The 14895-nt window shown below is 35.5% G+C and overlaps 1 protein-coding gene across 3 annotated transcripts in view; it reads right to left on the reverse strand.

The window, feature by feature from the left end:
• KMT2E (lysine methyltransferase 2E) overlaps positions 1-14895 on the reverse strand; it is a 98932-nt gene that overhangs the window by 45042 nt on the left and 38995 nt on the right. For all 3 annotated transcript variants that reach the window (XM_029233980.1, XM_029233981.1, XM_029233979.1), the window contains 3 exons: positions 7091-7205; positions 5988-6217; positions 2784-2864 (listed from right to left, as the gene is read on the reverse strand). In XM_029233980.1, the coding sequence (XP_029089813.1) occupies positions 2784-2864; positions 5988-6217; positions 7091-7205 (426 nt within the window). The remainder of the gene's footprint in view (positions 1-2783; positions 2865-5987; positions 6218-7090; positions 7206-14895) is intronic.

Consider the following 14895-nt stretch of genomic DNA (forward strand, 5'->3'; position numbering starts at 1 on the left):
GAAGTGTTTTACATAATCATATTGTTACAGGTGCTATTGTTGATACTGTTACTCTGAGACTGTTACATTCTTCTATGGGATTAAGCAGTTGAGCAAATTACATGATACTCTAATTACACTACTGTATGTGTTGTTGAGAACTAGGATAAAGAGAGACACAGATGGAATACAGAAACAGTTAAATGAAAACCTTGTACAGTTGACCTCTGAACAACGTGAGGGCTGGGGTGCCGAAATGCAGAGTGTGTAGTTCTGTAGTATTTACTATTGAAAAAATTCCATGCATAAGTGGACATGCACAGTTCAAACCTATGTTGTTCAAAGGTCAACTGTATTCCTAAATTTAAATTGCAATTATCTGTATAAACTCATGTATTTTATCTTAAAAATAAACAAACAGACAAAACTTCTAGTAGACTAGGTTCGTCTACTAAAAAGACCTAGCAACGTTGAGTAGTTCCGGAGGAAGGAGCATTACTAGGTCTCAGATTCTGGTCTTGAAAACCAATTCTGAGCATGGGGCACAGAAGTATGAGATAAGCCCGAGACATCTTGTCGTGTTAGATTGCACAAAGCTAGCAAGTACTACTAGGGTATTGTCAAAAGGACCGCAAAGCCAACTCAAAGTGGTTCCCATTGACCAAAAATGGGACAAAATTTCAACATAAATAAGGATAATAGGGGGACTTCCCTGGAGGCACAGTGGTTAAGAATCTGCCTGCCAATGCAGGGGACACGGGTTCGATCCCTAGTCTGGGAAGATCCCACATGCCATAGAGCAACTAAGCCCATGCGCCACAACTACTGAGCCTGAAATCTAGAGCCCGCGAGCCACAACTACTGAGCCTGCACGCTACAACTACTGAGCCCGTGTGCTGCAACTACTGAGTCCACGCACAGCAACTACTGAAGTCCATGTGCTCTAGGGCCCGCATGCTGCAACTACTGAGCCCGTGTGCTGCAACTACTGAAGCCCGTGTGCCTAGAGCCTGTGCACTGCAACAAGAGAAGCCACTGCAATGAGAAGCCCGCACACTACAACGAAGAGTAGGCCGCGCTCGCCGCAACTAGAGAAAGCCCACACACAGCAACAAAGACCCAACACAGCCAAAAAAAAAAAAAAAAAAAAAGATAATAGGGACTCCCCTGGTGGTACAGTGGATAAGACTCCACGCTCCCAATGCAGGGGGCCCAGGTTCGATCCCTGGTCAGGAAACTAGGTCCCACATGCATGCTGCAACTAAGAGTTTGCATGCCACAACTAAGGAGCTGACAAGCCACAACTAAGGAGCTGGCGAGCTGCAACTAACAAGCCCATGAGCCACAACTAAGGAGCCCACATGCCACAACTAAGGAGCCCACGTGCCGCAACTAAGGAGCCCGCCTGCCGTAACTAAGACCCTATGCAACCAAATAAATAAATATTTAAAAAGAAAGGAATAACTGCAACAGACTGATATCCAATATGTTTAAATCCCTGACTTCATAATGACACTTAGAATTCTTTTCACTATTCTAAAAACTGATAAAGGCTACAAATCAACAAGCATTTATCCTGCCTTTCCTCAGTGAAATATACCTTAAGAGAACGGAACAGTTAATATGGGGAAGTTTTCTACAGAAATAGTCCAGCTAATAAGTGATAAGCAATAGAATTAACATGTCACTAATTTGCAACCCCTAATAAATTAATGGATCTTAAAAATAACCATCAATGGGTCCCATTCATATATTATAAGATGTGTCACCTGATAGAACACAGTGTATGAAAGTCTAACCCCCCCCCCCAAAAAAAAAAAAAAAAAAAAAGGGACCTAAATCTAATCACACACCTATTTACAGAAATATCTATAGAGAGAAATCTGTTAAACCATGATAATGCAATTGGCAAACTCACCAGGATAAATAAACAATTCAGTCCCTTAAAGAAACACACTGCAAAGGAGACTGGGGTTGGTTGGGTAAGGGGTGTAGCTTTAGATTACTAGAGACTTAAAAGAGATGTATAGCAACCAATCAATACTTTAAGAATGGCTGGATGTAATAGATTTTGTTGCATGTATCAATATAATAATCGTTTTGTGGTTATAGATTTTTGTTAAAAAATTCTTTTATAGATACATACTGAAATACACAAATACATACATACTGAAATACATAAGGATACATATGAATGAAATAATATATTTGGGATTTGCATTAAAACAATATGTGAAGGAGAAAAAGACACAGCAATGTACATGAAAAAAGATTATTGACAATTGTTGAAGCTGGGTGGTGGAAACATGCAGGTTCATTACACTATTACTTTTATATAGGTTTGAAATGTCCATTAAAAAAGATTTTTTTTAAAAAGCACCAAAAAGAAATGGGAAGAAAACACATTACTGCCAACAAGCAGAATGACAGTAAAAGCCCTGCAAAATTCTGTAACTAACGAAATGTCCTTCTAGTAACTTTATAACATAATTTGCAGTCCACTGAAAAAAAGATGTCATCGCTTAAAAAAGGCACTATTATTTCATGCATCATTAAAAACCCTAGAAAATAAACCATGACACGCTATCAATGAAAAGATTCTTCTTGATTTTAGAGATGTCAGAATGGAAAAAGAAAAAAACCCAAAAAACAAAACAAACCATAAAAAGGAAACTTCTTCCATCTTAGATTCGATGAAATACAGTATCCATTAATTGTTTAATCTAGAATTCATACATAAATTTCTAATAACTAAAGATTACCTCAGTAAAATGACTGGCAATTTTACTGTATGTACAACTTACCTAGGCTGACAACGTTCACAAAGATATGTATCAGGAATATGCTGCCTGTCAATCCCCATGCAGTCAATATGTTGCCAAACACTTTAAAAAGGAAAAAAAAAGAAAAGCAGAACATATAAAATATTATTAAAATCATCCTTAAATTAAGATTTGATATTCCATTTAACTATCAGTTAATAAGTGTCTACTTTGAGTTTAGCAGTGTAAAAGGTAATACGAAGAATTCATAGAAATATGTCCTCGGGAAGATAAAACTTTGAGATGCAAAAATAAGAGGACAAATATAGGATATTATATATATGATATAAATTTCTAAAGCAAATATAATTTTACAATGTAAAAGGTATACATTACAAATATAATTAGAAATCACAAACTGGAGATGTCCACAATGCTTGGAATTAATGGGAAAAGAATCCTGAAGAATAACGGAGACTTGAAGAGAACCTCACTTGGGAAATTAGGAAGAAAAGACCTCATTATAGCAACATTTTCTCAAGTAGACAGATACTGGGAGCAACAGCCAGAAGGCAGTTAATATATCTGAAGAAGAATGTTCATTTTGAGAAACAGAGGGGGATAAAACTGAATTAGTAAAATGCAGTCAGATTACATACAACCTGGAATGTCAGGATTTGCAGAGCATTCCTCTAATTGGCAACAGGTAACAACTAGAGGTTTGTTTGATGGTATACAGTGTTAATTCAAAGAAGTTAAGAAACTGGAGGCATAAAAATCAACTAAGAGGCTTTTCCAACATTCCAGATCTAAGTTAAAGAACAATGGAAAGAACTAGAATGATGGCAGAGAAGATGAAGTTAAAGAATCCAAGAGTCATTTCATGAAGATAGAGACTAAACCTATTATGAACTCTATTTTTAATGTGATACATGGACCAACTTGAGGCAAATTTCTCAATGCTATTATTTTGCATTTTATTGCCAAGACTTTAATTGGTCTAAAGTTGATATATATGCCTGTTTCTAAAAATAGTCTTAATTATTCCTTATATAATAATGAGCTACTTTTAATATATAGCTACTGAGTTAACTGCTATGATCTTGCTCTTTACTTCTTAACTGAGTATGTTGGGACGAGAACTGGTAAATGTGAAAGGTAATGGACTATGTATCAAAGATGTACGGGAAAAAGTTCAAAAGAAAAGCAGAACACCTGACATGGAGAGTCAGAATAACAAATTAGGTTAAATCTGGGGGCTAAGTAATAATGTCATGCAGACCACAGAAGAAATAAAACTAGAAAATGAATAAATAATCAGCTCTAGATGTCAAACTTGAAAGAGATGAGTATGGGCAGTAGGTACATGAAAATATACAGAGGCAATGAAAACAAGAATAGAGGAAAAAAGATTAAGCCTTGTAGTATACTACAGGTTAAGCAGTAGAAAACTAGAATAACAAAAAATAAATTCATAACAAATAGAGCAGTTGCTAAAAAGCAAATACCTTGAATAATCCAAAATATGTGAACTGGTCCCTCAAGAATTTGTAGATAGGTATAAGTCCTAAGGACTATTTCACTCTTTTCTAATAGATATAATTCTATATTATATATAGATCATTGTAATTAATCAAAACAAAAACACTTTAGATTATGCATTAAAATAAAAATATTGTCCAATGGTATGTAATTTATCACATAAGACAAAATCAGCAATGAGAAAGCTATTTTATATGATTGGTTAAAATATGAATTCACATTTGCTAATAAGTAGCTAATTAAAAAATAATGAGGAAAACAAGTTATCAGAGAAGTTATTTTCTTAGTTTTTAAATTCACCTCCTGAATAAGCTCATTGAGGTGATTGCTTATGGTAATTAGTATGTACCATAAGTTTATTTTTAAATTTTAAAAAGCATCACAATGTATTTTTATTATGAAAATTAACTCAAAGCATTAATATTACAACTTCCCATAAAAATAACATCAATGGGCTTCCCTGGTGGCGCAGTGGTTGAGAGTCCGCCTGCCGATGCAGGGGACGCGGGTTCGTGCCCTGGTCCGGGAAGATCCCACATGCCGCGAAGCGGCTGGGCCCGTGAGCCACGGCCGCTGAGGCTACGTGTCCGGAGCCTGTGCTCCGCAACGGGAGAGGCCACAACAGTGAGAGGCCCGCGTACGGCAAAAACAAACAAACAAACAAACAAGCAAAAAACCCCATCAAATTTCACATTCCACTTAAGGCTAATCTTCCCCCTTTTTGGCAAAGGTAAATCAACTTTTTCATATATAACGTAACTGCCTGTTTATATCAATAACATCCCACTCCTAATCACCTAACTTAATAGATGGGAACAAGATTACAAATAATGCAAAGTAATTTCTATGTGGCTCAACAATGCATTTTTACATTCACATTCAAATATGGGTACTATTTCAAATAAAATGATGAAGCTATGCCTTAAGACCAGATCCAGGACATTCTGTAAACTATCAAACTTTCTTATCCTCTACAGTACATTGCTTAAATACTCTCTGCTTCCCAGCCTATGCAGGGGATGGACTCAGTAACTTTCAGGTTGAAATCCTACTGTTCCCTCTCCATCCTCCCCAACTCCCTCCCACCAGGGGAAAAAAAAAAAAAAAAGAAAGAAAACAAAACCCCACTTTCTCTCCCAATCACACCTTCTCTAGGGGAGGAGGCCTTTCTTGGTGGTTGAACCAGGGTTGGGGGAGGGGAGACTGTGGTTCTGGTTCAAGGAGACTCCAGAGTGCTGCAAGGTTCAAGTCAAAAGGAGGTGAGAGAGTCAGGTCAAACAAACATCAATCAAAATGTATAATTCCCCCAAACTGGAAAATCATAGTTGACTATACAGCACAAATAATTCCAAAGGAAATACACAGGACTCAATTCTCCTCTCATTTCTGTCTTGTCTACTTTATGTAGTTGTATTACTACCAAATGAGTAAAAAGAGAGATGTGATTCTGTATGAATAAAGTTCAGAACTGATTGCCTATTACTCAATTAACAACGAGGATTTCTAAGAAAAACTCTAGGATAGCTTTTTTCCCATAGGGGCATTTCCTAGGAGCAAAAGAGAGTGCACTGGCAGTTGCAAAAGTATCGCTTAAAAAATGCATTTATCAATTCCTTCAAAAGTCACTTTATTTTTTCCAACATTAACAATCACAAAGGTTAGCAGCATTCTAGAAAAATAAGCAAATGGCATGAAACATTTTACCTGCATTTGTCACAACAGATCATGTATCCATCATCATGTGTAAAACCACATATGCACCTGGTTACATCAGTACCATAACTTCCATCCTCAGATGTGCTGATTGTAGTAGCACTGGAAGTTTCATCAAAATTAGGAGTGGTAAATATGCCTACTTCATTTTTGCTAATAAGGACTGATGGAGGAGGGGAAGCCGGAGGTGTTGGAGGAGGACGAGCACCATAATTATGGTCCTGGGTAATTAATCACAAATACATCACAATGTAATTTCAATAAAAATATAAACTAAGCAACTTAAATAAAATTCAATCCTTAATTTAAATATTTGAGAGAGATGAAATTGGCCTACTTCTTCCTTAATACCTTTAAAATAATGACTTGGTGAAACCAGATATAGAAACTTGGTCACCTTCACAATGCAAGATGTGAGAATAGTGGTTAAAAAAAAAAAAACTCAGGAAACTGGGGGCTAAAGAATAACAAAAACAATTACAAAAGACGTATTATCACTATAAAGTATAAAATAGGGATTTTTAAAGTTTTGGCAACATTGAATAAGTTAGCTTAGACAAGCTTTCATTTTCTCAGCTACGAAATGGGGATGAAAATTATACCTACCTTATTAGGTTGTACCTATCTTATTAGGTTGTTTTTGAAGATGAAATTAGATAATATATGCAAAAATGCTTAGCACAGAGCCTGACATATAAGTGCTAAATAAATGGTAACTATATAATTACTATATAATTTAGAATCAACAGTAGATAGTACAATTCTATCTACAGTCTTTTTATAGAGAAGGTAAAGAATTATAATACTAAACTATTAATAGCATAAAAAAGCAAAATAATAATATAAAAACTTCTAGGGAATTCCTCTTATAGAATTTTAATCCCTTGAATAAATATAATTAGATCAATGAAAAAACTAAACTACAAATTACATACCTAATTGTTTAGATAGTATAAAACAAGTCTGCTTTTAAAATATTCAGTTTTAGGCACAATAACACACACATCAACTTTCAACCTCTAGATATATAAAATATAGAGAGATTTATATACAGATATAAAACATACCCTTCCAGAGAAATGTATGACACTTACCGCATAGGGCAGACCAATGTAACTGTGTGAATGATGCGAGCTGCTGGTATATAACTGGTGGGGATAACTGTTGGATTTCTCAACTACCACAGGGCTAGCTTCTACAGATTCTGGTCTGGAGGGAAAAAAGTTGCATCAAAGAGAATTGCATTGATTTTTTTCCTTTCAATCTATTTAAAATTACAAGCACTTATTTTATTGGCTATCAAATAAAATGTCTTTAAAATGTCTAAAACAAAGACACCCTGTGGACATGATATATCCTATTTAGAATCTGCGTCATTAAAACAAACTTTTAATTAAGTACAATAAATGTCCCCCCTTCAAGTTCAGATATAGTTTTCCTATCATTAAAAAAAATTAGTAGAGATTAAACATTACTTAATATACTCAGTGGCACTGGGGACACTATGCACAGGATGGAGAAAAGTGGTAGAAATAATTTAAACAAGACTAAGGACATACTGAATCCATATGGACCCCAATTTGAATGTGAAGTATACATTTCAATGTCAAAGCTTCATGTATGTGTTAGTGTGTCAAGATATAACAAAGCCTTGGAAATATCAGAAAACCTAAGGAACAGGAAACCTCACAATGAACCAAAGTTTGCTTATGAAAAAAATGTAACTAGCAGCCTATGGTAGTGTAAGATCAGCAGTTCTGGCCTGATAATGGCCAAATGATGATGACCTGACCAACCACTGATACAACTGAGAGTAACAACTCACCCGCTGTGGTGGGCTTATAAATTCCCTGGCCTAGCATTTTACATTCATCACTTTCCCAAATTCTTCACTTATATCAATCCTCCTGAGCCCTAGCCTGATAATTCCTATTGATCAATGTGGTAGTGAACCTACTTCTGAGGGCAATTCACACTGAAATTAATTTCTCCCTTGCACACACACAACATGACTCATTTCTGTGCCTTTATTCTTACCAACGCCATCCTTTGAGATGATTTTTTCATAACCCTTATGCTACCTCTTATTCAAAACCTTCCCTTAGAATTTAGTACTACTTGCACTCTTCATGGTTTAAGGCTTCTTAATGCAGTTACAATCTAATTGGTCAAATTTCTACTGTCAATTACTTCCTGATATACTGCCCCCCTCCACTCATCCCCTGCACAAAGTCTCAGTTTTGCTCTAAGTGACTGCTGCTTGGGATCCAGTGTGCTAAAATCAGTAGAGAGAAGAGGCACAAACTGAGGTCAAGTGGTTCTGAAGGAGATTACAAAAGAAGAGTCTCCAAAATGTTCTGAATATTTAGAAAACCAGTACTCACCTATTATCTATGCTGTTATGTTAAAATTTTACTTGCTTAATCTTTTTAAAAAAATGTGTTTCTTAATTCCAAACTTAACACATGCTCATTGTACAAACTTTAAAACAGAAGTACATAAGAAAGTGAAAAGATCATGTCTTCATCCATACCTGATACACCCATGTTAAGATGCCATGTATCCCCCTCTAAATTTGTCTATCCATAAATACATCTAACAGTTGTTTTTTTTTAAAAAAAATGAGAAGGTACAATATGTACTCACAATTTGCTTTTTCAATCTTTCACTGTCAACACATACCTACCTTATTTTTGGTAATAACAGATTATTTCATTATATGAATGTACCATAGTTTATTTAACAAATTCCCTTTTGGTAGATGTTTAAATTGTTTCTGTTTTTCAGTGTTAAAGGTATCACTGAAATTGTACACCCTTCTATACACTGTTTTCTGCTTACTTGGCAGTATTTCTACAACATGGATTCCTGGAGGCAGAAATGCTGAAAAGGGTAAATGCACATAAAATCAATACATACTGCCAAACTACCTTTGACTACAATATTGATTCCTTTAGAATTCTTTTAAAAATACATAGAGGGGGGCTTCCCTGGTGGCTCAGTGGTTGAGAGTCCGCCTGACGATGCAGGGGACCTGGGTTCGTGCCCCGGTCCAGGAAGATCCCACATGCCGCAGAGCGGCTGGGCCCGTGAGCCATGGCCACTGAGCCTGCGCGTCCGGAGCCTGTGCTCCGCAACGGGAGAGGCCACAGCAGTGACAGGCCCACGTACCGCAAAATAAATAAATAAAATAAAAAAATACATAGAGGGAAGAAATGGGGTTTTAGCAATTCCTGACCTATTATTAAAGCAAGATTGTAGGAATTGTGGCCATTATAGAAAGATTCACTCTTAGGGATTTAGAATGTGGCAAGAAATTTGTATTTTGGAGTAGATAATGGTTGGGAATTAAAAAAATAAGACTTTCAGTGAATACAGATAAATTCAAGCATGTAAACAAGCCACAAATCCTTTGCATAACCTCATGATTCAAATTAAAGCTATACAGCACTATTCACAATAGCCAAGACACGGAAACAACCTAAATGTCCATCAACAGATGAACAAATAAGATGTGGTACATATATACAATGGAATACTACTCAGCCATAAAAAAAGAATGAAATAATGCCATTTGCAGCAACTTGGATACAACTAGAGATTATCATACTAAGTGAAGTAAGTCAGAAAGAGAAAGACAAATACCATATGATATCACTTATATGTGGAATCTAAAATATTGCACAAATGAACCTATCTACAAAACAGAAACAGACTCACAGACATAGAGAACAGACTTGTGGCTGCCAAGGGGGAGGGGGGAGGGAGAGGGATGGACTGAAAGTTTGGGGTTAGATGAAAACTATTACATTTAGAATGGATAAACAACATGGTCCTAATGCATAGGACACAGACTATATCCAATCTCCTAGGATAAACCATAATGGAAAAGAATATAAAAAAGAATGGATATATGTGTATAACTGAGTCACTTTGCTGTACAGCAGAAATTAGCACAACACTGTAAATCAACTATACTTTAATATTAAAAAATAAAAAAATTAAAGTTGTAAATACTAACAAGTTGGCAATGCAAGAAGGCAGAAATACTTCATCAAGATCCTCATTTCTAATGCTGCTACTTAATAAAAGTAATTTTAAAAAGAAGGTAACAATTGTTAAAAAAAATGGGTTGACATATTTTAAGGATTTTTCCAAACTGTAAGATAGTATTAAAAAGAAAAACAAAAAAAGCCAAAAAAAACAAAAAAAAAAGGACACCAGACATCCTTAGAAATGTTCCCTAAGAAGTCCCATGGTGCTAAACATCCTCAAAACACACAGTGAATCTGAAAACAACTTTGTGACAAATACCAGAAGTCAAACATCCTTTAGATCCGGTAACCCCATTTTTGGAAATTTATCCTAAGAAAGTAATTCCCACTAAATAATGACCTGAAGAATTGAGATGTTCTTTTTAACACTATTCATAAAACTAGATATGAGTAGAAATCATTTAAATGTCCAATCAATAGAAAATGATTAAATCTGAGCAACCTACCATATTTACACATGGACAACAGCACAGCAAAAACTCATGGTAACAAAAATCACTGTATTATGGTTACAGGAGTTTTCCTCAAAATCTCCTATAATGTTACCATAAAGCTTTAGTAAATTTTTAACTGCAGGGCTAAAGAGATAATATGTAATAGTAAGTTTCTGTGTAAATAGTTGCTTCAGGGCTCTGTTTAGCCAATTTATATTGTCACATTAATGCCGAGTTAATACACAAGTATAACATTTACCATACAGAAACTACATTAGTATACTATGTCTATAAATAATTATGTATCAAAACATAAACCATGGTGCTGTGTTCATCCTGCAAATAAGATTTCACTTACATAACTGTGATGTCACTTTTCAAAGAGAGTGTGATTATTTGTATTCATTCATATATTGTTTTGTATGTGTTCTTAAATCACTGAAACGTTGATCATTGTCAAAAAGATGATCTTTATCCATGTGAAACTTTCTAAAGGATAATCATTCTCTAGTTTGGTAATTCAAAATATCCAAAATGTTAAAAAAAAACAAAACAGGTAATTAAAGTATTCCTAATGTATAAGCAATAAGATATGGTCAAATGATCAATATGGCCTGAATTATAGTTTTCAAAACTTTGAATTCTGTTTCCCATAGGTAGAGAAACTCAAATGCAGAAAGAGAGATTCTAATAAGCAACTGGCTCTAAAACTGAAATAAGAAGTATGCTCTCTTATTAACTAAGTCAATACTGACTGCTTCTTTTAGAAGTTCTCTAAAAGCTAATAAATGCAGAAGGAATGATCAAATTAGAAAAGTTACCAATCTGCTACCTTCGAGAGATAATGGATTTCGGCAACAGATAACCATGGATGCTAAAACCTTGAAAATTTAAAGATGATGGACAGATAAGGCTGACAACACCTGAACTTCTTGATCATTCTTAACATCACTGGAGGTTAGACAACTAAGTTTTTCTGTGCTTCTTCTAATATTATGCAACAGAAAATATAAAGTCCCACATAAAAAGTCTCATGCTGAAAAAAGAAATATGAAAGAGGGAAGAAAAAACAAATCTGAAGCTAACCATATCTCTTTATCTAAATATCAGTTTATCAGAAATATGGGGAAAGTGGAATATTCATGATGCCAAAAGGAAGAAAAGAGCCAAATACAGAATACTGAAACTTCTGTAGGCCAAATGATCCAGTTTCTTATAAAGTATGAGGAAAAACACAATTTAAAGTGTTGTTTCAGATAAAAAAATGATTCAAGAGACATTTCAAATACAATGGGTGGATCTTGTCTGGAGCCAATTTGAACACACCAATTACAAAAAGACAGTTTTGAGACAAGTGAAAGAAATCTGAAGATGAACTGGGTATTTTATATTAAGGAAGTATTAATTTTGCTATATGAGATAATAGTATTGTGGTTTAAAAAAAAAGTCCTTCTCTGTTAGTGGTGCATACTGAAGTATACATAGTTAAACTGATGTGAGGATATGCTTCAAAAATCTTTAGGGCTTCCCTGGTGGCGCAGTGGTTGAGAGTCTGCCTGCCGATGCAGGGGACACGGGTTCGTGCCCCGGTCCGGGAAGATCCCACATGCCGCGGAGCGGCTGGGCCCATGAGCCATGGCCACTGAGCCTGCGCATCCGGAGCCTGTGCTCCACAAGAGGAGAGGCCACTACAGTGAGAGGCCCGCGTACCGCCAAAAAAAAAAAAAAAAAAAAAAAAAAAATCTTTAAAACTATGGGATACGTGAAACAAGACTGGCAAAACTCTGAATACTGCTGAAGCTGAGTAATGGCCACCTGAGATTATTATACTATTCTCCCTACTACTGTACATATTTTTGTATTTCCCTACTAAAAAGTTTTTTTTTTTTAAGTTCCCCAAGCCTTTTATCTTACATACACTGTCCTATATAAAATAGGTAACTATAAGAATGGTATACTTCCTCCCAACTCAGGAAGACGTCCTCGCCATCTATTTCTAAGCCTCTATCTGGGGAATCTCTCTTAACCCTTACTTCTTAATTTCAACACAGTCCCCAAGGCTCACTTCAGGTACTCCTTAAGGAGCACTTTTGTGACTGCTTCAACTCGTAATTTTATAAATCCTAGATTCCTACAGCACTTATTTGCTGTACTGTTAATTTATTACTTTTCATGTAATATTTTCGTATGCTGTCAACCATCTTCCCATACGCATTTATTATTTTCTCTCCCAAACTCCATCAAAATTAACAAGTTTTATCCAGTAGGAAGAACATGGAATTGGGACTTAGATGTCTAATGCTGGCCATTAAAGGGGTACAGGTACAGTATGCACCTTTCTGAACCTGAGTTTTTTATTTGTAAAGTGGGGATAAATATACCTGCTTCACCCTCTCTCCAGAAATATGGATGAAACTCAAATGACACAGAGGATGTGAAAATGTATTTTTCTCAACTGTAATGTATTATAAATGTGTAACATACTCATGTATTCAGAAATGCCTCTCTAACTATGAATATTCAGACTGAAGTTGCTTTTAACCTTAACTCCACAATAATTCAATTCCAGTAAAGTCCTAAGTGCAAGTTTAACTAGACCTATTTTAAATAAATCACTAAAGTTGCAAGGTACCAAAACCTTATTGATATTTAAATCACTTAGTAAATATTTATTGAGCTCTAAATATGTGCTAAACTCCTTATAAAGTTTATTTTTATTTATTTATTTTATAAATTTATTTATTTTATTTTTATTTTTGGCTGTGTTGGGTCTTGGCTGCTGCTCCCGGGCTTTCTCTACTTGCTGCGAGCGGGGGCTACTCTTTGTCGCGGTGCGCGGGCTTCTCATTGCGGTGGCTTCTCTTGTTGCAGAGCACGGGCTCTAGGCACGCAGGCTTCAGTAGTTGCAGCATGCGGGCTCTGTAGTTGTGGCTCGCGGGCTCTAGAGTGCAGGCTCAGTAGTTGTGGCGCACAGGCTTACCTGCTCCGCAGAATGTGGGATCTTCCCGGACCAGAGATCGAACACAGGTCCCTTCATTGGCAGGCAGATTCTTAACCACTGCGCCACCAGGGAAGCCCCATAAAGTTTATTTTTAAAGTATAGTCCCATAACTCCCTAAATTAGCTTGAAATAAGTGCCTTTGCTATCCTTTTGTAAAGCAGATTTTTAATACATATTTTCTTAGAGTTGAGTCCACATATACCACTGAGTTTTTTACATAGCAAAAGACTAAACTTTATACCAAGAAATGTAATCAGTAATCATGAACATGTAATACTGATATAATAAAGTTTTAAAATTCTAGGTCGGTGATTCAGAACATTAACCAGGAAAATGTTTTATTGCTACACTGTGTGTGTGTATATATACATATATACACATATGTATTACTAATCCAACGTGAACACACAAAGCAATATACATACATCACTTTTCCATATTTACTTTCCTTATCTCTTTTAATGACATTATACACTCCAGAAGGCAAGGACCAATTACTATAGTAAAGGTTATTTACCACAAACAAAATAGGAAATAGAAAATGGTGTAACTACAGAATGAGATTATGTTCTAGTTTTAATTCCAATCACTGCTTAAAACATTCCTAATTTCAACACAAAAGCTAATAAGCAAGGAATCACTATCACTGGCAGCAGAGATTTTTTAAATGTTTAGGCTGTTTTAAAATGAATATTTCTAAAGTTTTTGGTTTAAAAGGTTTTTAGAAGAGCTATATAGAGGTATGTTAAGGCTTAAGCATGTCAATGAAAAATGAAGCTAATTTTGGTGGAACACTTAATACAGTATACATATGTAAGGTTTATGTAGATTAACACAATCTGATACAATGTATTAGATACATTTTTCACACAATCTAATATCCAACATGTTGGGACTTCCCTGGCAATCCAGTGGTTAAGACTCCGTGCTTCCAATGCAGGGAATGCAGGTTCGATTCCTGGTCAAGGAACTAAGACACCATATGCCATGGGGCACAGCCAAAAAAAAAAAAGAAAAGAATATCCAACATGTTAAACCAAGGAGCAGTATGTGAGCTCCTCAAAGAGAAGTTACTATTTTATTCAAAAATTTTGTATGGGAATATTTTATTTGATTCCTCTCTTTAAACTCTTAAAGGCACCCCCTAGTTTTTATGTTTTAATGTTAAGTGACTAAGAACCTATCCATACAGATAGGTTCACTCCTACCTCCACTGAACTATCATATTTCCCAATACACAGGTCTCAAACTTATGAACAATCTTCATAACATGCCCCTTAAGCCCTGGTGACGATTTATTTCTTCAATAATATGTGGCAGACAGAAAGGCAGGGTACGACAGCCATGAGTATAATATATCCTGTACAAAGAGATGATAATCTCATGATGATCATCACTTTGCTGGACTC

This window comes from Monodon monoceros, unplaced genomic scaffold, assembly GCF_005190385.1.
Source record: "Monodon monoceros isolate NGI ecotype Baffin Bay Population unplaced genomic scaffold, NGI_Narwhal_1 Super_Scaffold_2, whole genome shotgun sequence".
Lineage (NCBI taxonomy): Eukaryota > Metazoa > Chordata > Mammalia > Artiodactyla > Monodontidae > Monodon > Monodon monoceros.